General features: G+C 36.7%; 1 protein-coding gene across 1 annotated transcript in view; it reads left to right on the forward strand.

Moving 5' to 3' along the window:
• VWA8 (von Willebrand factor A domain containing 8) overlaps positions 1 to 23726 on the forward strand; it is a 197537-nt gene that overhangs the window by 139175 nt on the left and 34636 nt on the right. The window contains exons 38-39 of the mRNA XM_072410304.1: positions 1712 to 1916; positions 22217 to 22325. Of these exons, the coding sequence (XP_072266405.1) occupies positions 1712 to 1916; positions 22217 to 22325 (314 nt within the window). The remainder of the gene's footprint in view (positions 1 to 1711; positions 1917 to 22216; positions 22326 to 23726) is intronic.

The raw sequence follows: 23726 nt of genomic DNA on the forward strand, positions 1-23726 counted from the left end.
GAGCTAGTAATTATTACAGTGCTACTAAAATCATAATTATTGTTTGACCTTTACAGCACACAGATATAAAGAATGCTTGGTAAGCTTTCATTCCATATAACAACCTCTTATTAGTTTTCTTTTTCTTGGACTGACCTAAATCTTTATGTGAACACAACAGTAATCTGATTGAGACAAGTGTATGTGACAGCCTCTTATAGATGTGCTTCTTCCAGTTCTCACCCTGAAGCCATTGCTTTTATGTCAGATCTCATTCTGTATAAATCTACGTGACATAATGGATAGTTGGAGTCACTTGCTCACATCTCTCTTTTATGACAAGCAATTAAAAAGAAACATGTTCATAGGCCAGGTGTACAACAATAATTTAAAAAAAGAGTAACTTTGCAAAATTTAAAATAAAGATATAGCATTTTTTATGTTTGTAATGTACTGGATATTGGAAATGTTGTACAATGAGCTCTGAAAGGTCTTATCTGTGAACATTTTAATAAACAATCTGTAGATGTGACTAATCAATTCTATTGTTTACTATGATTTTTCAAATACAACTTGATAATCGTGAGAGATTGAGAGTGTTAAGAAAGAAATATCGGAAATAACGCTTTTTCTACCAAATCTCAAACCACTAATTGGTACCTGTTTATGCCAATATTATATATATCATGCAATGCAATCTTCTGCCTTGAGGTGTAGAAAATATCACATTCTTCACCAACCATACCAAGCAAGTAACTGTTTAATTTACATGTATGAATTCTTATTGACCATGCCACCATGTCATGAGAGAAACAGGAGGGTTGCTATACTGACCTGAAAATTTTAGTTGCCTGTCTGTTTCTTTCCCATGTCTAGTGTTAATGTTAACTGTGCACCAACAAAAAAAGAAAGAAAAAACACTGAGGCATGCTCAAGGTGCTATTTCTGGGATGTTAGGATGCCATTATTGCAGTTTACTGCTCTGGGGACAGGGTAAGTGAAAGCGGGATCTGTGTAGAGCAGTGTTTCCCAAGCAGAGTTGCTAGGGGTTCCTTGAGCAAATAATAATTTGTGCTTCCCAATTCAGTTTATGTGACCCCCAATCATCTTTTTGGCTATCTGTAGGGTGGCATTTCTCCCACTGGCCAGCAATGCAGGAGGCATTTTTCCTACCCACCACCACAATAATATCCTGTGAGCTGTATATAAAGTAAATATAGCAGGGATTCCCTAGGGACCTGAAAGTTATTTCAGGGGTTTTCCTTATGTTAAAAAAGGTTTAGAAACACTGGGGATTGCAGTTCATTACAGGCAGGAAGGCAGACAGAGAGACCTTGGACTGTGATCTCCTAACTCATATTTGCAGGGTTTAGAAACATACTGCACATATTTTACTGCCTTGTAGAGTGGGGACCTGTGTTGGAATTGGCATTGTGTTATTAACTGGCCACTTTTTACGCTCACAAGTAGAACATTTTCTGGCCATTGGGCCATGAAATATCTGCCCTTTGTTTGCTTGACTAATAATATTGTATTGCTACAAATGAGTTAACGTCTCTGATACATTGATAAATTTATGAGGTATAAACTCATTATTTTTATTAAACTCTTCACTTTTTTTTTTCGTTTCTGCCCTGTATATTCACCTTAGGATTTCAAGCTATTTTTTGACTGGCTTTGTTTTTTTCTGAAATTAATGGTGCAATGTGTTATTCTTATCCCTATGTTTCAGACCTGTATCAGTGTCCCCCTATACATCTTGGCTGTCTAAAATATCAGACACACAAATTTTGCTGGCTGCACTTGGAAACAGTGGAGTTGTCACAGTGGATATGGGAGGAAGTGTTAGGTTGTGGGAAACCGGACTTGAAAGTATTCAGCGTTCTTTGCTGGAATGGAGAAATATGATTGGACAAGACGACGGGCGGCCTGTTCAGGTAAAATATCATGTTATGTTTGCAGCACGGTTTCAAAAGCCTTGAATTTGAACATTGGTTGTTCTATGATGAGACTCACATTTCCTCAGTTGTTCTACATTTTACCAAAACAAACTATTTCTCAACACAGTCTGAAAAAAAAATATTTATGATTTTAGCGCTGCACAAACTGTTAGCAGCTGCACATAACTTTATAATTCCTGTTTGATGTCTCCTTCACAAAAATAGGTATGGCAAAACAATTTCCTTTTAGAGAAAGGAATACAAAAACATGCTCTAAGTAAAATGTCTTGGAACACAGTATGCTTGTACATTTAAATGTGTGACAGTGGTTATAAGTGAGATAAGTACATACAGTAGATAGATAGTAGTAGATTAACTATCCAATGTATCTAACATTTACATAAATCCTTTTATATTTGTGTCACTATCGCCATCTAGTGGCTATTGCTCTAATTTCACAATTTCCTGATAATTAAAGAGCTTCTGTGATTCTGTACTCAAAACTACTTTTTCACATTAAACATGTGTTAATAAGGGTAACACAATGGACCTGATTCAAAAAAGCTTTCCAAGAATAGAGAAGATAGACTATCATGGGTGAACCTGTTGATCCAGTAAACCTGCAATGTATTTTTTTAAATAATCGATTGCTATTAGCTGTTAAATGTTGATCTTGGAGAGCTTTAATAAATCAAGCCCAATATCCGCAGACAGTATTCTGATCATTTTCCTTTGTTGTTATTACCAAAAGGTACCTGCAGCATTCACTACATTCATTCATACCTTCTTTATTACCTTTCTTTAATAAATAGGGAATATGTTATTATTACCTAACTATTTATTAATATCTGAACTGCACAGTATCACTTACAGCCAAGGACAAGATCACATGAACAATTTGCTGTCATGTTTATTCTCTACTGATAAGTCAGTGCTTGCAACCTCTTCTTTCTATCCCTGTTTTTTACAGAATGTTTGAGGGTGGGGAACTAATGGTGGCTACTTAAAAACCTTTTTTCCCCTGTACCGTTCCCTCTGCCTCTATATCAATGCCTCTTTGACAGCCAGGGCCATATCAGGAAGTTAATGCTGAATAGCCATCCAGGGTCTCATCTCTATACCTCTATAAGTGCTTTGTGGTGATGGGAGGCTTTTTGCAGGGTGGCAACCAGTGCCAGGGCCATTGTACATTTTCCTTTACCAGACAACACAAGTGGAGAGGAACATGATGTGGTGGATGTGGGAGAAGATTGCTGTCTATATTAAATTCAGGGGAAAAAATTCCTACCAATTCACTTATCAGAACTAAGTGAATTCATGTAGTGGTGCATGTTGCTGTGTATTGGGGTACATGGTGAAGTTGGTATTGAGTAAATGTGGCGTGTCAGGTGCATACTTCAGTGTAGCATTTGTAATTTACCCTTAAGGCCTAGTAACATTAACATACCATTTCTTTTCCATTTTTGACCACCCACCCCTGTAAATTTTTCTGCCCACCTTTCAGTTCATACACTTGTGAACTTGACCTAGAATACTATGTACGTTTAGATTCTGAATTCTTTTTATCTTTAGAGTGCTATAACCATGCATGAATATACAGGGCCTGTTAAAGTTCATGGCAATTAAAAAAACAGCTCATGTTTTTGCCTTTTCCCTAAGTAGGATCAACTAGAATTTGTATCAACAATGAATTTATTTTGTCACAATCTAATAAAATTCTCATAGCATGATCTTTGACAAAACCCTGGTAAAAGTATATTCTTTTAATAAAGGCATGCACCAGGCAGCTTTTAGAAATAAAACTGAAGGTGAATATAGGGTGCGTGGAGTACCTGCCTATTACCTCAGTTTTTCTTTTTCACCTCAGAGTGAAAACCTGTCTAAAGAGATATTACATCTCACTTTCTATTGTGGTTCCAGAACAGAAAAGGAAACCATTTCAGTGGGAAGCAATAGCAAACAAAATACACAGACCAAGAAATACACTAAGAAAAAAAGTTTTGGCTAGAGATCCAATTTAAGTTTTGGCCCCAGGAAGTGCAATGTCTAAGGACTCACCAGGATTGTGAGTGATGACATGATTTTTGCATAACTATAGTGTTTTTTTATAGCTTAAAGGACTTTTTGGTGTTTTTTTCTTTTAAAAAAAATTCTATGATCTATTTATCCTTTATGGCCCCCGTTTTTGCGAAGGAGTGTTGCATTACCTGTCTACTACCACAAGGTGGCAGCAGTGTAGTGAGAGAATTGTCTCTGCTGTTTCAGTATTTTTACAGAAAAAGAGATAGAATGAAAATATGTGATTGACCTGCCCAATATTTGTGTAAATTGCTATCTATCTGTCATTATTTAAATATAGCTAAATATACATATTTACATACATCCCTGTGGAGAGCTGGTTCTATTGTGTCAATGAAACTGCGTTGTACCGTCAGAGATAAACACAATGTTCATGGACAAAGTGTCTAAGCCTAAATAACCAATTTATACCAAGGATAACTAAAAATGGAGAAAGAGGATATAACTCTGGAGAGCTTGCTTGAGAGTTAAGGGACCAGTTTTGCAGTCATTTAGAAGTGAGAGCTGAAGGAGGAAGGATAGCTAGTCTGTTTTTCACCAGTTCTAGGATTATAGTTTATAAAGGTCTGGTTTTTCTTGTCTTCTGAATCACGAGTGAAGCAATATAACTCACAGTTCAACTCAAGTACAAATACTAAGATACAAGAGACAGCAGGTTTTGTTCCTATTGACTTGTATGAGAGTAGCTATTCCGGCAAGAATAGATCTTTTTCAAAGGCTGTGACACCAATGGTTACATTGCGAAGGGTTCTGTAAAAGACAACGACATTTGAAAGGTATATGGCTCTTAAACTCTTAAATGTAAATTGATCAATAATACTGAAAAAAAACATTGCCCATGTTAGCACGTGGCAGCTCTGTTAAAAAATCAAATTTAATTTATTTTTATAGGTAAATAAATGAGTCCCTTCACATTATGGTAGAAACTTCTGCCATTCATTTATAAACCTTGTGTTACATTCCCACATAAACCATTTCTGTTAGTACAAGACAAGCATTTCCTGATCTCTCTAATCAATGGCAGCACGGTGGCTCAGGGGTTAGCACTCTGGCCTTTGCAGCGCTAGGTCCTAGGTTCGAATCCCAGCCAGGACACTATCTGCATGGAGTTTGCAGGTTCTCCCCGTGTCTGCGTGGGTTTCCTCCGGGTGCTCCAGTTTCCTCCCACATCCCAAAAACATGCAGTTAGGTTCATTGGCTTCCCCCTAAATTGACCTAGACTACATTAATGACATATGACTATAGTAGGGACATTAGATTGTGAGCTCCTTTGAGGGACAGTTAGTGACACAACTATGGACTCTGTACAGCGCTGCGTAATATGATGGCGCTATATAAATACTGTATAATAATAATAATCTTTGCAATGGCATCATAGCACGTGGCTGCGATAATATTAATATATCTTGTTTGCCTTTACATGCTCCAGTTAACTGGCATTCTTAATCCCTTCTCCGTTGCAAGTTATACTTTGAAGAATGTGTTCTTGTGGGCTTACAAAAAACATCAAAGCTATTTATCTTCAGTCTCCCATATAAAACATGTTAGGTTTGTATTGTATTTGTTGCATAACCATCCGCTGGGGCATCTAAACATGTTTCAGTAGACTAATATATAGCTCTAAACATCCGTATATTGGTGATTTTAAATGTTACCCTCTTGGGTGACATACAATAAATGAAAAAATGTACACACACCTACACACTTATGTGCATGACTATCATCCTGTCTGTGAATTGTTGTACACTACATAAAGCTGCTGGAGATTAGAAAAAGACTTGCAGTGTGAAAGTACAGAGGCTATCATTACTCTTGTGTTGATTCAATTGTTTTAGTACTGTTTTCAAGCAAGTATACAGTTTAAAAGTTTCAACTTTACACTCATTTATTGATATGTGGGCTTGCTGCCGGCCATTGTCTAAACCAGTGGTACCTAACCTTTCTGACAGCAGGGCCCGGTAACAAAGAATCGGTATATGTACAGCTTACACTACTCTGCTATTCTCAGCAGATCGGCTTCCTGTCAGCACACTAGCTGAGAATAGCAGAGTAGTGTAAGAGAGCCGGTGTGCTGTCAGGTGGCAAAGCTGCTGGGAATGGCAGAGAAGTGTAAGCCTTACATACATTACTCTGCCTTGCTCAGCAGCTCCTGTGTAAGCAGTGTGAGGGGAGCCTCCCACGTTCCCACTGGTTACGCTACTACTGTCACTAGCTTTAGAGCAGTGGTCGCCAACCTTTTCAGACCTACGGACCACTAAACTTATAAGCTCTGGACCGTGCATGTGCGGGGAACTGTGTGTCACTCAAAGCTGAAGAAACTTCCCCCACAGTGACTTCATAATGCCAGAATCCCCCAGACACACCGCCCGCCCACCGGCCTGAGCCTGTGATTCATACGAGAGATATGGTCAGCAGCACCAGCCAGAGCCACAGACCATCAAAGTTTTCTTGCGGACCACCGGTTGGCGACTGCTGCTTTTTATTATTATTATTATTATTATTATTATTAATAAACAGGATTTATATAGCGCCAACATATTACGCAGCGCTGTACATTAAATAGGGATTGCAAATGACAGACTAATAAAGACAGTGATACAGGAGGAGAGGACCCTGCCCCGAAGAGCTTACAATCTAGTAGGTGGGGGAATTTCACACACAATAGGATGGGAGATATGTAGTGGTGGGAAGTAGTGGTGGTTTTCTGCTTTAGAGCAGTGTAGGGAGGGCTTCTGCCTCCTGTCATTTACGGCCCCCAACTCACCAGTCACGGACTGGCTGTGTGAGGCCCAGGGGTTGGGGACCACTGGTCTAAAAGTAATAAAGCAAAATACCGTAAGACGACCAGTATTTTCAGGAGGTCAAAAATGAAAACCTTTTTTTTTTTGGTAGTACAGAATTGGTTTAGCATACTATATATCCCCATTTCAAAACCTTGAAGGAACCCCTTCAATAATGGGCTAACTATTTTTGCTTGCTTCACTGCAGATATTGTCTATTACAGTTATCCACCACCGTTCTAAATTGAATCCTTCGTTTTCTCAGACTCATCATCTGTCTGTGTTGCTACATGAAGGGGAAATGTAAAATATTCAGAAAAGAAACCATATACCATAGGCTGCAAACATATGCAGCTTTAAACACCAGTTCCAGGAAACAAGTGAAACCCTTCAGTAAACTAGTCATGCTTTAATGTAACTTTCCAGCTATGCTAAAATCAATAACTCCAGTAATCAATGTTTTACTTCATACCCCGTAATGACCGTCCATAAAGGAATTCAAACTTTTCATGGTGCTCTTCTTTTCTTGTATTATCAATCAAGTGCTCAAAGTAGCTTTGAATCTAAATGGTATATGAGAATTTTGTACTGCCATTTATTCATCAGATGTTATTTCTGTATGTATGTAGCCAGCATTAAATGTGTTTGGAAATATCTTTCATAAATTGTATCACCTTCTAGTAATGTTCATGCATGTAAAACCTCTTTACTCAGTCCAAAAACCAGAAAGTCCAGAAAGCAGTCCAGAACCACAGAACTCACATCGATGCTATGATACTGGGATTTATTTTTTAGAACTAGTTATAACATGTATTAGTCTCACATGTCTTTCAGTTTTTGAAATACGATATAAGACAATATAAATTACATTACAAGTTCACTGTTGTTAAGGTGGGTAGTTTTGGAATTTGTCTATATGTATATATTAGCTGTGTGTTAAGATTTCATTTATCTTGATGTTTCATTCAAAGGATTGCATCTTTCAATAGGGTGAAACCATCTTTTATTGACTGGGCTTTGGCAGGCAGCAGATGTAATATGAGAGATGAGAAAGAATAAGGCAGATGGCCAGGAAATGTCCTAGCGGTTTCTATTGTGGCTAAGATTCATTTTTTCTGAGTGAAAGCACAGGAAAGTGTTGGTTGACTAACATGATTTTGTATCATGCAGTAATGATGTGAGTGCACAGCTGGAACAGCATCTGCTGTATACAAATCAGATGTGGTAAAATAAAAAATACTGAAGTACCATTATATTAAACTTTTATGTTAAATATCTTCTAAATTGCTGCATGTGGCTGTTTTTTGATAAGTATACAAACATAATAGAACCTAAATGTAGGTTCTTTTTTCATACATTCTACTAATTGTTCTGGTTTGTTTAAAGGAATTCTTTGTTTTTATTAGTTGATGTTAGCATTACGTCTGTGCAGTAATAGTAGACACAGTTGATTTGTCACCCCATATTAATAGGAATTTTTCTGTGATTAAATGTTACATGAAACTGATAAACTGCTGATTTCACAGTCTGTATGTTATTAATATACAGTTAGGTCCATAAATATTTGGACAGAGACAACTTTATTTTCTAATTTTGGTTCTGTACATTACCACAATTATTCTACTAGTGGATACGATCTCTTAGTACTGGCTTTTTTCAGTATGTACTCTGCTTTCTGTTATACTCCATTGCATTTAATTTATAATGCATTTAAAGCATTATGAGCCTAAGGTACTTCTGTTTAATACATAAAACGACAGCATGATTGGACTAGAGACAGTTACAGTTAGGTCCATAAATATTTGGACAGAGACAACTTTTTTCTAATTTTGGTTCTGTACATTACCACAATTAAATTTAAATGAAACAACTCAGATGCAGACTGCAGACTTTCAGCTTTAATTCAGTGGATTAAAAATTAAAACTTAAAAGATTGCATAAGTGAGGAACTAAAGCCTTTTTTTGCACAATTGCTTCATTTCAGGGGGTCAAAAGTAATTGGACAATTGACTCAAAGGCTATTTCATGGGCTGGTGTGGGCAATTCCTTCGTTATGTCATTATCATTTAGGCAGATAAAAGGCCTGGAGTTGATTTGGGGGGGGGTGTGCGCTTGTATGTGGAAGATTTTGCTGTGAGCAGACGGTGAAAGGAGCTCTTCATGCAGGTGAAACAAGCTGCAAAAACAGAAAAAAAAATGAGAAATTGCTACAACATTAGGAGTTGTTTGTTCTAGTAAGGTGCAAGTTTATTTGAAATTCTGGTATAGTGCAGGTATCTTCATATTAGCAGAATGTTCAGTCTGTTGTGCTAGTGCGTCTGACCATTTTTGTTGACCAAATGAATCCCATATTGACAATTCTATATACTAGTAATTTGGCTTAAAACAACTATTACATTTTATTATTATTATTATTAATAAACAGGATTTATATAGTGCCGACATATTACGCAGCGCTGTACATTAAGTAGGGGTAGCAAATGACAGACAGTTACTGACAGTGACTCAGGAGAAGAGGACCCTGCCACGAGGAGCTTACAATTACATTTACTTAAACTGTCCTTTCCATTCCAAAACCATGAGTTTGCCCCCTTCCCCCACTTTATGGCTTTAACAGCCTCCACTCTTAATAGAAGACTTTCCACGCTATTTTTGGTTGTGTATGGAAATTTTTGTTAATTCAGCCAGAACAGTGTTTGTTAAGTCACATAAAAATGTTGAACATGAAGACCTTGTTTGCAGTTGGTCCTCCATTTCATTCCCAAAGTGTTCAATAGGTTTGAGGTCAGGACCCTTTGTAGGTTACTTGGGTTCCTCCACATGAAGCTCATCAAAATCATGTTAGTAAGCTAGATTTCTGCACAGCGACACAGCGGTGCTGAAATAGAAAAGGACATTCTCTGAACTGTTTCCATTGGGTTGGAGTTGCACAATTGTATGAAATGTCCTTGTATGTTGTAGCATTATTAGTACCCATCACTAGAAACACCTTACCTGCTGTCCCTTTGGCCATGGGAAGTACTTGTATTAAAGGAGTACTTATGGTAAGTTCAGACCAATCCTTATTTCTGGAAAATTAATTTCAGAGGTGGTAAACAAGAAGATCATCTCACAACTGAATCATTCATGAATCTTCATTATCTAAAGGTTGTTTTTTACACCTGGTCATTAGGAGTGCTTATGAGGTCGTCAACATACTTAACCTGCTCCTAATCAACATGTCTGTAAACTCCCAGATTATGTGCTTAACCTGTTTTTCTGAATTTTAAACCTGGACCATATTTTGGACCTTGATTCTGGCTTCTCTCTACTCTGATCATATGCCATCTGACCATGTTCCTGGTACAACAACTGGTTTGCCTGGTAGGTAATTGTCATCATCTAGCCTTTCCTATGTGTTGTACTTTGATGTGTTACTGAGGTAACGTCCACACCATCAGTGGCCCTGGGGCGAATAACTGGCACAGTAGAGTTATGTCTTTGTGGAGGATTCACTCTATGAGACCAGCTCTGTCTGGGACAGGAACAGAGGGGATAGATTTCTTTACAAATTATTTATTTCAGTGTTGATAGTTTGCAATATCATGGGATTCCTAAAAACCCATTTTCAAATTATTTTGTTTTAAAAATTTTTCCCATACAGCAATTTCTCATCAGGTACTCTAATAGTTTGCTTTGATCGCCATTTCAATTAAACATTTAACAAAAGAGAAAAGCTTCTAGTAACTGAGCTTGAATATCCAGAGGAATAAAAAGGGAAATAAAACATTTGAGGCATGTAGGGTAATCGTATTATTTACAGTGCACCTAGCAATTGTGCTGCACCTGGCAAATGATGTGTGCATTCATAACGAGAACAACACAGATCCTCAAAGCAACCATTAGCTAATCATTTGCCCTCAAATACAATAACACAGTGATCCTATAATCAAACAAAAAATCCTGTGAGGAATGTGCTGGAGGCCTAATACTACTGCAGCCAGATTGATCTTCTACACAAAGACATAGGTATGTGCCACAATTCTCCCCATCATCAGAGAGCCATATCTATAACCAAAACAAGGGACTTGCCTCTTTATGGGCATACATAAAACAAAGGCACCCCTGTTAGGGAAAAATAAACAGTCTCCAGGGTCTCTCATCAAAATTCATTTTGTCCCCCTAGTGTAATTTAATGTAATTAAATTACACCGCAAACTTGAAAGAAGGCATCTCTTTTATTTCTCAAAGTAATCATTCTTTATTAATACTGGTGATTTATTAGTAGCGTCATTTTCATGCATTCTAAGAGACTATTGACATTCCATCATGCCAGATCAAGCAGCTGTTGGCAGCACATACTCTATTCCTATAAATTCTGTTACACTTTTAGCTTGGTGCAAGATCCACTTTAGCTAAAGAGTATCTACTGCAGACATGGCTGCATGCCAGACAACTGATGTCAGTAATACTGATGACAGCGCAGACAAGTTCAGTGCCTGCTATAATACTATACCTGAGGATAAAGGCTCTAGTAATGTTTTCAGTTATTAGTGGCTGAGAATTTACAAGGAATATACATGAATGTTTAAACTAGTAAAATGTTAACTGCCAATTATTCACTCGTACCCCCTGTAGCTTTTCCATTAAATGTAATAAAAATCTTGGTTCACTGAAGTACAGTTTATAGTCTCTTAGACTATAAAAATGTGTGCCTTGTTTCTACACAAAAAAGAAAATATATAAATATAAAAGTATATAACTTGGAGCATATCACAAGAGGGTAAAGCAGTGTTTCAGGAATGCCTTTTTTTGTATGTCAGTAATATTTTTCTGTCTCCAGCAGAACTTAGTGACTTGCAGTACTCGTTACCATCTACTGTAACTGTAACAGGATCAACGATTTAAAACAAGTGCAAGTCCATATTAGTAGTTGACGATAGTGGATGACAGTGAGATTTCTTAAAACAGTAAGGTCCAAAAAATTACAACATATAACTATGCACATGGGAGTTAAATCATCAGATGTGGCACAAAAAAAACAGCAGAGTATCACAGCAGCCCTAATACTTTGTACTTTTTTTTTGGGGGGGGGGGGCAATCATAGATATGACACAAAACTATTTTATTTTAACATTTTATCATGTAATTAGGTTAGCATATGTTTGTTCAGACCAAGTAGGTAAAAACATTTTGGAATCACTCAACAATGAAAAACAAATTATAGAATCATCCCAAACCCAAAATTCCACTTAAAACTTTGTTGCAGCAAATCAAAATTTTCTCTTGGTGGACCTGTGCAAGTTGTAGCCTCTGGTGCCTGTTCTTAGCTGACAGAAGTGCAACCCCATGTGATCTCCTGCTGCTGTTGTCCATCTGCACACCTGAAACCTAAATCTCCTTTCCCATTCTGATACTTAGTTTGAACTACAGCAGGTTGTGTTGAAATGTCTAAACTCCTAAATGCATATAGTTGTTGCTATGTGATTGGCAGTTGAACAAGCAGTTGAACAGATGTATCTAATATAGTGGGCAGTGAGTGGACGTTACCCATCTGTGTGCAAAGACAATTACTAAAAGAAAATGACATAAACTTCCACAGTGATCTGTGGTTGCAAGCCAAAAAATGTTGGCATGGATAGGAAAGGTACTCTGTTATCCATTATATGTGAATTGGTGATGATGGTCTTATGACTTACCTGACATTTCTCACATCTACTTACCTATCCAGGCCTGCTACCAACACGGTAGAGATTTGGGTCAGGTATGTTGCCCATTCATGCCCATGTATACCTTCAAATAGCCACCGAAAATCTAAATAACTTCATGGTATTTAGGGATCATGTAGTCTGTTTCTCATGCAAACAAATATAGATATTCAGTTGTTATATTTATATAGTTGACATAAGCACATTGCAAAGTTGTTTTTATTACCCATTCACCTGGTACTTTGTAGTATATACAGCTTCCATCCCCATTCTGATGATGTATAAAACATGGATTAATTTGTTAGCAGTATGTAAAATGCTTAGCTTCCTGGCATCTAGCAAACTCCATAGTTCTATTCCTTTCTATCTAATATGTACAACTAGTATTTATTATCCAAATATGTAGCATCTACCTGACTAATTTACCATGGTATATATAAAACATCCTGCCCTAACATAGAACTCCATGGTATAAAGGGGTATTTTTAGTTCCCATCAGTATCAGTCCAAGTACATATAGTAGTCAATAGATAATATTACATTATTGATGTAATGATTATTCTTTTTCATCCATATGCCATTCGATTCGATCCTAGCTGTGGAATTATGTTTGAGCTAGGATGTTAATGTTTAATATGACTTATCCAATGTGTTTACAATCAGACAGGGTGATGTGGAATTCTTGGAATGTGCTCCTTCATAAGCAAGATTATTCTGCTAATGGAGCCACTGTATCGGAATAGCATCTTTGCTTGCAGCTGGCAACAAACCAGGCTAAAGTCAGAAAGATTCTGTGCATGAGTTTTCTTCTTTAATTGCAAACTACAGGGGATAAAAAGCACATCTAGTACCTGGTAATATCCTGGCACTGATTTGCGCTGGAAACTGCTTTTCCACGCAATTGACAGTCTAGTCTGAGTAGATAGTACAAATGAACAGGACTACAAGCTCAAATACAGATTGATATTGTGGGTGATGTTTAATTTGAGGCAGCATAATGTTTTTATACTATTTTTGTGCCTCTGTGTATTGTCTGTTTGTCTCAGTACACAATTTTCTATCCAGCAGTAAACAAGTGCTTCATGGCCAAAAGAAAAACTTGTTAATTTTACCATTTTTTATGTCAGTTTTTGTATAAAAATCCATGTTTGTTTTGTATATGTTAAAATATGTAATTAGAATCAGTTAACATTGCTTATCTAAAACTGCACCCAAAGCCACACTTCAATGTGTAAAAACATTTCAAAAAAAAAGTTGACTTCGTCAGGGACATGGCTACTTGAGCACGCAATCATGAAGAGCTACCTTCTGGTAGAACTCACTCTCCACCCAGACACTTGATTTTCTGACATACCCAGATGGAGGAATAAGAGTATGTCTCAGGCAGTGAGCAATGCCTAGAAATTCCTACAGCATACATTCTTCACCAAATCAACAATACCTGACATGATAAGGCTATGATAAGATTTCATCAATGTTCATGTCTCCAAAATAGAGCCAGTCCTTCCAGACCTAGCTGGGGTTGAATGGACAGAATACAAAGCCAAGAATATGTCTTCTGAGACTTTGTCCTGTTTGGCAGAGAGGCTCTTTAAACCAAACACGCTTCAGTGCTCTTCCAGACTTCCTGTAGGCTGCATGGAGTCAGAAGGCACCCATTTGAGCCTAAAACTTCTAATTTTTATGATCTGGATTTTCTAGCTTGGCCTTTCCTTGGTACAATAAGTGGAACTATAAATTATTTTCCTATTCCTCCATGAGCACCTTAACATATGGGTATCACTGGAGACCAGATTGCTCTTCTACACAAAGAGAGATTTAAAACGTACCTATACTCACTTTACATAAAAGGGTAAAAATTGTAGGGTAAAAATTCTGGGTTTGTAGGGTAAAAAATTCCCTTTTTTTAGGTGCAACACTCTTTTTTTTTTTTTTTTTTTTTTTTTTTTTTTTTTTAAAGGGGTGGGGGCAGCACGCCCCCTAATTTTTAGCTGCCTAGGCGGTCAAGAATGAATGGGAGTGCAAAGCCTCTCAGGATACCTATGTCAGGTATATGAAAAGCCTCCCTTTCTTTCTTTAATTGACAAATGTTATACAAAAAATCAATCTCCTTTTAGAACTCTTGGGGCTACAATTATTTAAATAATTCTACTTACCTTTTGGAGAGCATTGTTGTTCAAAGCAGACCAACTTAAATGTTGACAGTAATGTTTAAAGTGAATTTGAGTTCTTTTTAAAGTACTTACAGCATTGCCAGCAATGTGAGGCATACACTGTCTGAATGGTTACAGCTGCTTTTATAGAGGATTCTGGGACAACACACCTTTAGTTTAATGCTCAGAAATGCAGCAAAGTGAAAGAAGCACACATCATGCCTTTCCAAAAACAACTTTGAGCTAACCAAGGCATGGTTCGTTCCATTTATTGCATTACTGTTATCTGATGCTGTCCAGGAGCTGTGGGAATTTATGACATTGCTGCACAATAGCATGCTTTGGAAGCAAGGTTATCCTTTCACACTTTTTCTTTTCTGATTTATGAGCCGTATAATATGGAGGCGAACAAAAGTTGTCTAGGCATCCACCATTCTGTTTCAAAACAGTCATTAGTGCAACTAAGTGAATTCTTGATTTAAGGATAAGAGATGCAAAGGTCACAATTTTATTTTACATTCTATCACTGAAGTCAAAAAGGTATGTTTCCTTGTTAGGGAAATAGCATTAAGGAATGTAATTCTACTTTGTGGTAATTGTAACAGTAAGGCCTCTGGTTCTCCACAGCCATATTCCTAACACTGATGTAGACACTAGAAAAGCACTTTCTTACAAAGCTCTGCTACTTTTTTTATACTATTATAGAAAAATACAAATATAATTATTTTTTGTTGTCCCATAAAATAGCTTAGTTTGTTTTTTTAATACATTTTATTAGATTTGGTAATAGTAAACAGAGCATAAAATAAAAGACTGAAACCCAGCTGAACAACATCAAAGGGAGATCATCTGCATGAATATCAATACAGAAATGGCTAATCAAGAAAAGTGATAGCAATAAAGAAAGGGGAAGGAGGGGTTTTGGGGGGATCGGTGTTCAGTATTCAGTCCAAATTCAGAGGTGCATCATTGTAAGGCTCGGTCCAGGAATAGGCAAATGTGCAAGAATGGATGTCTGATTCCATTCAAAAAATACACTTAGTAGTTACAGTAATTGATAGTATGTGGAGAATCATATGTGAGACTTTATTATACTAGAGTAGTTTATTATCTTGAATTACAGGAGTGCAGCAAGAGGGAGATTTTGTCCATCTATTCTCTCTCACAGGCACAATGGGATGTAAGGAAACATGCCCAAATTCAAGGGAAATACCTTAACAGTTGTTACTGAATTGTGAACTCCCAACATAGGTTTCCTCTCTACCTTTCATGTTAACTGTAACATTTTTCCTTCTTTTCTGACCAGTGGTTGCAAATTACCTGACAAATGTTCTTATCATTCCCCAGTCAACACCAAACTTTTAGACTGGAGATGCCTTTTAGTAGGAAATGGTTCAATGTAGTGTAATCATTGATTACTGGGTGGCAGTCTAGACTTGGTATTATATAGTGTTCTTTTTTTACCTTTTTGTTGGTTTGCCTTGCAGTTTTGGAGTTAAAAGATTTATTCTTAAAATAGACATTGTTTGCATGCAATTTATAAAATCTGTATTCTTCTGCAGGTATGTGTTTCCTTGGGTTTGGTCAAGGTTCTCTGGTTTTCAACTAAATCAGGCCCAGTGTCTCAGTGACTAGCAATCTTTCTTTGCAGGTTTGAATCTCGACCAGGATATATGGAATTTCTTTATTCTTCCCATCTTTGCATAGGTTTCCTTTGGCACTCTAGTCTGCTGCCTCTAGTTTGCTGCCTCATCTCAATATCATGCAAGGCTTTAGACTTTGTTAGGAACATTATATAAATACATTATAAAAGTTGTGTACTAGTAGCAGTTAATGAGGAAGGTATTGTACAGTTTAAATTACAGGTGGGAGCAGTGTGATTTTTTTTTTTTTTTATGTACTCTTTGTAGAAGTAAGAGTACTCCTGCACTATCTAAATATTAAAAACAATGCTCAGAGTGGTTTAAAAAATAAATTCAGCCTATGTTTAGGCGTCTTTACACTGACTGTTACTGCAAATAAGTAAAGAGAAGACAGTGGAAAAAATGTTTCAAGGTCGGGATGTAGGTACTGTGTCTTGTGTTGTTGTCAGCCTTTCCACTGGCCTGCTCTTGTCTTCTACTATCTTTAGCAATCTCTGTGGGTGGCAAGGAATCTTCGACAATCTGTAAAAAGAAAGCCAGGGTGTTTGACTGCAAGGTGCTTAAATTTCATGTCTAGAGAAAGTGGTGGCTGAAGCTGAATGAGCAGACTGGCTTGTCATCCAACAGAGAACCCACAACATTAAGCTAAAGGCAATTTACACATACGTGAAGAAGAAACAGCTTTGTATCTACATATTGATCTTAGCAATCTTCCACTGACCTATGTCTATGTAGATAATCATTTTTTTCCCCAAACACTTCTGGCAAACTTTTTATAACTACCAATAAAATGTATAGATGCAAAGCCTTTGTCTTTATACACCTTTAGTATTAACCAATAAGCTAAAATTCAGAACTACTGATGTTTGAGTTGTGGCTCCTGCCACAAGTTTCAGCTTTTGGCTCTCCAATTATACAGTCTGGAGATGCAGTATTTTACATTTTTGTGTTACTATTTTTCATTGTTTGTTAATCGTGCATTTTATACTGTATATTTGGTTTTCTTCTTTGTAACTTCAAGTACATATTCATCCACATTATTGTGGTTCTGGGGTCACATGAAAACCAGTGTTTCGGGGAGGGTCATTTCCTACCTACACACATGTTTCAATTCATAATGTAAAAAATATTCCTTGTCCCTGAAGTTAACTGCAAAGTATCACAATTCCTCTATGCATACAAGTTCCCTGATGTATTAGTGTGTGTAAGTAGTTTTAAACAGGTGATGGCCCACTTTAGATGAGATGAACTGTACCTTTTCTCAGTCAAATTGAAAATCATTTAGACCTCATATCTACAGTTATGAATAGTGTTGATGTTCGAATTCGGGTTGTCCGAATTCGTTCAAACGATTGTATCTAGCGTGTGGACACTGTTGGTGGATTATATTTGAACGATCATATTGTTACAGCATGTACAGAATTGTGCACAATATGATTGTTTAAGTATAATCGTGCATAATCGTTGATCGGTCGTAATCGTTCATTTTCTAACAATAATTATTGGAAGTGTGTACCTAGCTTTAGCCTAAAATTGATTTGACAGGTGCACTTTAATCTTCATGTGAGGTCCAGGGGTATGTAATAGTGTTATGTATCTTTTTATAATGTATCCTTTTACAATGTATCTTTTTATGTATCCTTTTATAATGTATCGTTTTTACATCTGTTTGGAGGCTGTAGAAGCTCTACACAGTGCTCAAACAAACCCAAATTTTTCTCCCATTGACTTTAATGGTGTTCGAATTCGATGTTCGACCACCCGAATTTTTTTGCTATATTCGGCCGAATAGCTGCTGAATCGAATAGTGAGCTATTCGACCAACACTAGTTATGAATAATACACCCTTTTATGAAAAATACACCCTCTTTCAATTCTGAGGTTTTGGTTTTCAGGACATACTAAAAAAAAAAATTCTAAAAGTTATCAAATCTAACCCCAGGTGTAAGTCAACACACAACAGATTCCATCATGCCAATATTTATTTAGGTATACCAATATTCAGGTTTTCAGTTTGTAAATGTTTATTTTTTTTAACAGGAAAGCACTTGTATATTTATTAGAATGTTAGTAGACCTTAGCTGAAATTGGTTGAGCATGCAGGCATCTAGAGCCTAAACAGGTTTTTAAACCTGTATGATCAATATTTTCTTCTAACAATCAGCTGAGAGCATCTGCAGCTTCTGTGGACAGGAGACTGTCATCATGCTGATCTATCATCACCTGATCCCTCATACTTGTTTAGGTGCTCTGGTTTTGTATGGAAGTAGTATATAATAGGAACAAAATGCAGACATAACCCTACATTTCACGGGTCCAGTTCACCAATCTGTTAATTGGCTTTATAAGTTGTTTTTTTTGTTTGTTTTTTACATGAAATGTCATTAGTATAAGATTTATATTTATATTTATATCCTCTATAAGTGAATACCAAAGAATCTAAATGTGCAAAGACTTAACTACGTAGCTCCATAATTAGTGCAAGCATAGCCTAAGTAATTCTCAAAATTAAAGATGAGTAATTTTTTAAACTAAACATTAATAATATTATTGTTATTAGTATTAATAAACAGAATTTATCTAGCGCCAACATATTACGCAACACGTACATTAATTATGGGTTGCGAATAGCAGACAAATTTTACAAATATTTGCACAGGAAAAGGAGGGCACCCTGCCCAGAAGAGCATAGAATCTAAGAGGTAGGGAAGTATCACACAATAGGAGGAGGGGATATGGATTGGTGGGTAAGTAGTGAGGGTTTAAGAGAGCTAAAAAGACGGATAGGCGATTTTGAACAGATGTGTTTTATAGGCTCTTTAAAATGTGCGGAAAGTAGGAGCAAGCTGAATAGGACAAGAAAGAGCGATCCAGAGACTCAGGGCAGCCATAGAAAAGAAGTAAGGAAGGTTAAGGGTAAGGAAGTCATTAGTAAGTATTTGGAGGAACGAATAGGGGTGAATTTTTCTATCAAAGAGGCTGCAGATGAAGAGTGGTGGATAAGTCTGGCTGCAGAATTCATGACAAATTGTAAAGGAGAGAGTCGGGTTAGTGGAATACCAGAGAGGAGGATGTTACAGTAGTTCAGATACCAGAGATAAGAGAGTGCACAAGGAATTTGGGGGTCTTGGGACAAGATGTCTAAGGGGAGGGTTGAATAACCACATTAATAAACAGTTAGAAATATGTCAGAGGGAGATTTGAAAGAGAGAGTGGAAGAATATAAGTTCTGTTTTATCCAGGTTGAGTTTCAGAAACCTGTTAGTAATCCATGATGGGATAGCTGATAGGCAGCATGAAACCTTGTTAAGGACCAGGAGAGACAAGTCAGGGGTGGACAGATAGATTTGAGTGTTATTAGCATACAGGTGGTACTGTAAGCCAAAGGAAGATATGAGACTACCGAGTGAGGAGGTGTACAGAGAAAAGAGAACCGGTCCAAGGACTGACCCTTGAGGAACACCAACAGGGAGTATAGTAGGAGAGGACAAAATTACTATTTAAAGAAACTTGAAAGGACTAGTTAGATAGATAAGAGGCAAACCAAGAAAGAACAGTGCCATTAATACCAATGAAGTTCAGTATTTGGATTAAAATTATATTTTAAAATAGTAATATTTATGGGGGTATTATAAACAGACCGGTATCAAAAAGTAAACTTGTCATCATCCTTATCTTGTCTGTTCATGATTACTTCATACTTTAATTGTAGACATCATTTATTGTCTTAAAAATCCTTTGTCATGACTAAGGACATGTAGGTATGTAAAAATAACCATACATTTTTACATAAATAGTATTTAAATGATGGTTACCAATGAAAGGTATATGTTAGTTGTTCTTTCTTTAATCAAACTTGTTATTTTAGCTGCATGCAAAATTTTGCAGCCTGTACATATTATGACTTCCCATTTTGCACACTCAGAGATGTGAGGTCAGACAGTTGACAGCCCAGAAGGGGTCAGACTTCAAGTAACTTCTGACCCTTTGAAAGCTTTTGGCAGCTGCTCTGTTGATAGCCTCACAATTTTTTGGGCTTTATATACAACAGTAAGACCTAATCCCCCTCAGGCAACTGGGATGTTTAATGTTTCCAGAAACATTAATTTTGTAATTGTTTTGTGTTGAGCATTGGTATCGAGGTAAAGAAGTATTCTGCAAAAGCTTCCAGCAGTATACTATTTAGGGAAAACTCAGCAATCAGACAAGGTTTCCCAGCATGTCCTATTACTTATCTTCCTGACAGCTGGGTCACCCAGACAAGAAACTGTCTGGGTAAATAGTATATAAATAAATAAAAATCCATTTACCGTGATCAATGATTCTTCAGTCTACACAGATTTACAATCAGATAGCTGTCTAACAGAGTCAAATTCATTTATCAAACAGACATTTATATCCAGATGTGGGTACATTTAAGACACAAATTAATTGTGCCTGAATACCTCAATGTAATCAGAATTGAAACTAATGTAATTGTTAAATGTACATAAAACCCTTTCTTTTTTGGGTTGGATTTTCACAGCTGAACACTGTTTCAAGATTATGCCATTGCCATAGGTGTTTGCCCACACACATGTGCAACAATATCAGTGTGCATGTTTATGGAGTAAACATTCTATTAAACAGCTAAATTTTCCATTCACCATCACATGTTTATAAGAGGGGTATTGCTGAGTACTAGGAGAATTCTAACCTGGACAGTGTGCGCTACCACAAAAGATAATCGAGGGGAAATTAGCTTCTTAACAACAACAATAGAGGAAGCACCTCCATCTTCTGGAATATCCTTTGATCTATGAGGAATGCTCCTATAGTCTAGAAAGATAAAAGGAACATGGAATGTATTTCAGTGCTACGTTTAGGGATTAAGATATTGCATTTTTTGAATAACAGTCATCTCAGAAAACACTATTTAGGCTGTAGACGTCATTACATACAATCAACCCAAAGAGAATTTCAACAGTGGGCTGAAGGTACATTAGAAGCTAAATGACTGCAAAACCCCACTTCATGAGGGATAAATCTAATTTTGCATTTTGCATGCATTTGTGTATGTAAGTTTATATTTACAATACAATTCAGACACTTTTCCAACCACATAACTGTTTTAAAGCTTCTCAGTATAGATCAATACCAGTTAATAACAAGTAAAGGCTAAACCCAGTAAAATCTTGGACTATCATTTAAGCCAGTGAGAAATGTACAGAGAATCATGCAGCACGACAGAAAGGGTCATATGGGCATTTCTACCAAAGATGAATCAATAAACCCTCACTCAGTAGCCAAAGCTTCTTGTAAGTCAGGTTTGCACAACAGAAAGATAAAAATCAGGTTTGACAAACTGTAGTTATTAGCATATGCTGGTCATATGAGCCAATTTTTCTGGACAGATTCATTTTAAAAAGTTACATAGTTACATTTGGGTAAGTTAGTTTTAAAAAAAAAAAAACATAAGTCCATCAAGTTCAACCACTAGGGAAATCAACATATCCCAGATATAAAACCCTATAAGACATATTTGGTCCAGAGGAAGGCAAAAAAAAAACCCTGATACAATTTGCTTCAACAGAGGAAAAAACTCCTTCCTGATTCCATTAGGCAATCGGATGTTCGCTGGATCAACAGTCACTGTTTTTACTTTAAAGCCTTAATACCCAGATATATTCTGTGCTGTGCTGTGTGTGAAGAATCCCTTCCTTATCCGGAGCTTAAACTTCTTTTCCTCCGGACGCAAAGAGTGTCCTCTTGTTCTTTGTAATGATCTCAAAGTGAATAATGGAGAAGAGAGTTCTCTATATGGACCATATTTCATTATGTTAACTGTTTTGTTACCAAATTATAATATGTGATATATTACATTAAATAAAATGATTGAGTGCAGTGCACACTATAGTGTCTGCAGGACCAAGTGACTAATCATGTGTTGTATTTTTTCTTTTTTGTCTTTTATAGATCACAGTGCAAAAAGAGAGTGGTTTGGATGTGAGTTCACCAAAACATGGAAAGATGGATCCAGATAACGTGCCCCATGTTGGTGGAAATACCTGGGCTGGTGGAACTGGTTAGTATTATATAGGCTCATCTGCTTTCTCCAACAATTTTGGGGCAATGCTATTTTAAGTGATTTTGCATTTTACTATGAAATTTGAGGACCTAATTTCTGTGATTAAAAAACAAAATCTGAATTTTAAGTGTTCCTGTTGCCAAGAAATTATTTGCAGTGTATATAAGTTAGTAATTTTTTGCAACTAAACTTAGGTTAGCAGGAAGATAAGTATGATGTGCCCCATGCCCCCAAACAGAAAAGATTAATAACTAGTTTAGTATGGTGGCTTACAATGTAGATAAATAATTAGCTTACTCAGCAAGCAGCTAACTCTCTCATCCACTCCCTCTGTGACCAGTATATGGGCTAGCTTTTACCATCCTTATGTATATTGCAGAGCCACTACTAAGTAATGAGGCTGGAAAGCAGGGACCTGCAGATAGGTAAGAATTATATTTTAAACCCCAGACTTTATGTGCTTTCGACCTTTGCTGGTTGGTAGGTGGAACAGGGTTATGAGGCATATGTTTCTAATATTCACTGCTGGCTGGAATTTAGCTCCTCCAGTCATTTTAATTACAGTATTCTTTTTGGGATAGTGTTCACATTTCCAGTATCTGTCCAAACATATAATAGATCCAATTCCTGTTATAATCCTGGTGGCTACGTTTTTTTAAACATTCCACATGTTATTTATTATAAATGAGACATTTCAAAACTAACATATTAATACCTCACACATTGTTTTGACAAACTATATACCATCAGTTTTTTTCTTTCCCAAAGAAGACTTTCATTATTCAATTAGCACATTGTTTTGCACACGTGTTTCCTTTAGCAATACTGGCATGCTGTCATGTGTGTGCAACATTGAAGCTTCATTCTTACTATTCCTTTGCTCTTCTCGTTACTGTTTTTTCTGATCTAAACAAGCATTACAATTCCTAATCCTGGGTGTTCACATGTCAAGTCTCACACCTGTGCAACATGCAGCTTGAGGCAGAGGAGCTAGCCTGTAGTTAAGGATCCCAGCCCTTTCGTGTGATCATGTCTATTATGTAAGACATGACTCCAGCAATGCTTTTATTTTAACATTCCCTCAAAACAGTAACCTTTGTACTGGGTCAGTGCTTTCATTTTCACTAATTTATTGGGAAAACCATTGACTACAATGTGCTTATCAAGCCTGGATAATCTACTAAGTGTTATGAACTCATCCTGCTTTGTATGTTTTGTTATTCTTGCTTGCAGTTTACACTAAAAGAACAGATTATGTAGTTTATAAGGTGTTTTTTAATAAAAATACATTTTCCTGCCATTTAAACTTTTTTATATTCTTTGAACTAAGGATTGGTACATTTTTTTCAGACATAAAATAAAATATGTATAAAAGCAAATTTAGTTTTTTTACTGCAC

Source organism: Pyxicephalus adspersus, chromosome 1, assembly GCF_032062135.1.
Source record: "Pyxicephalus adspersus chromosome 1, UCB_Pads_2.0, whole genome shotgun sequence".
Taxonomy (NCBI): Eukaryota; Metazoa; Chordata; class Amphibia; order Anura; family Pyxicephalidae; genus Pyxicephalus; species Pyxicephalus adspersus.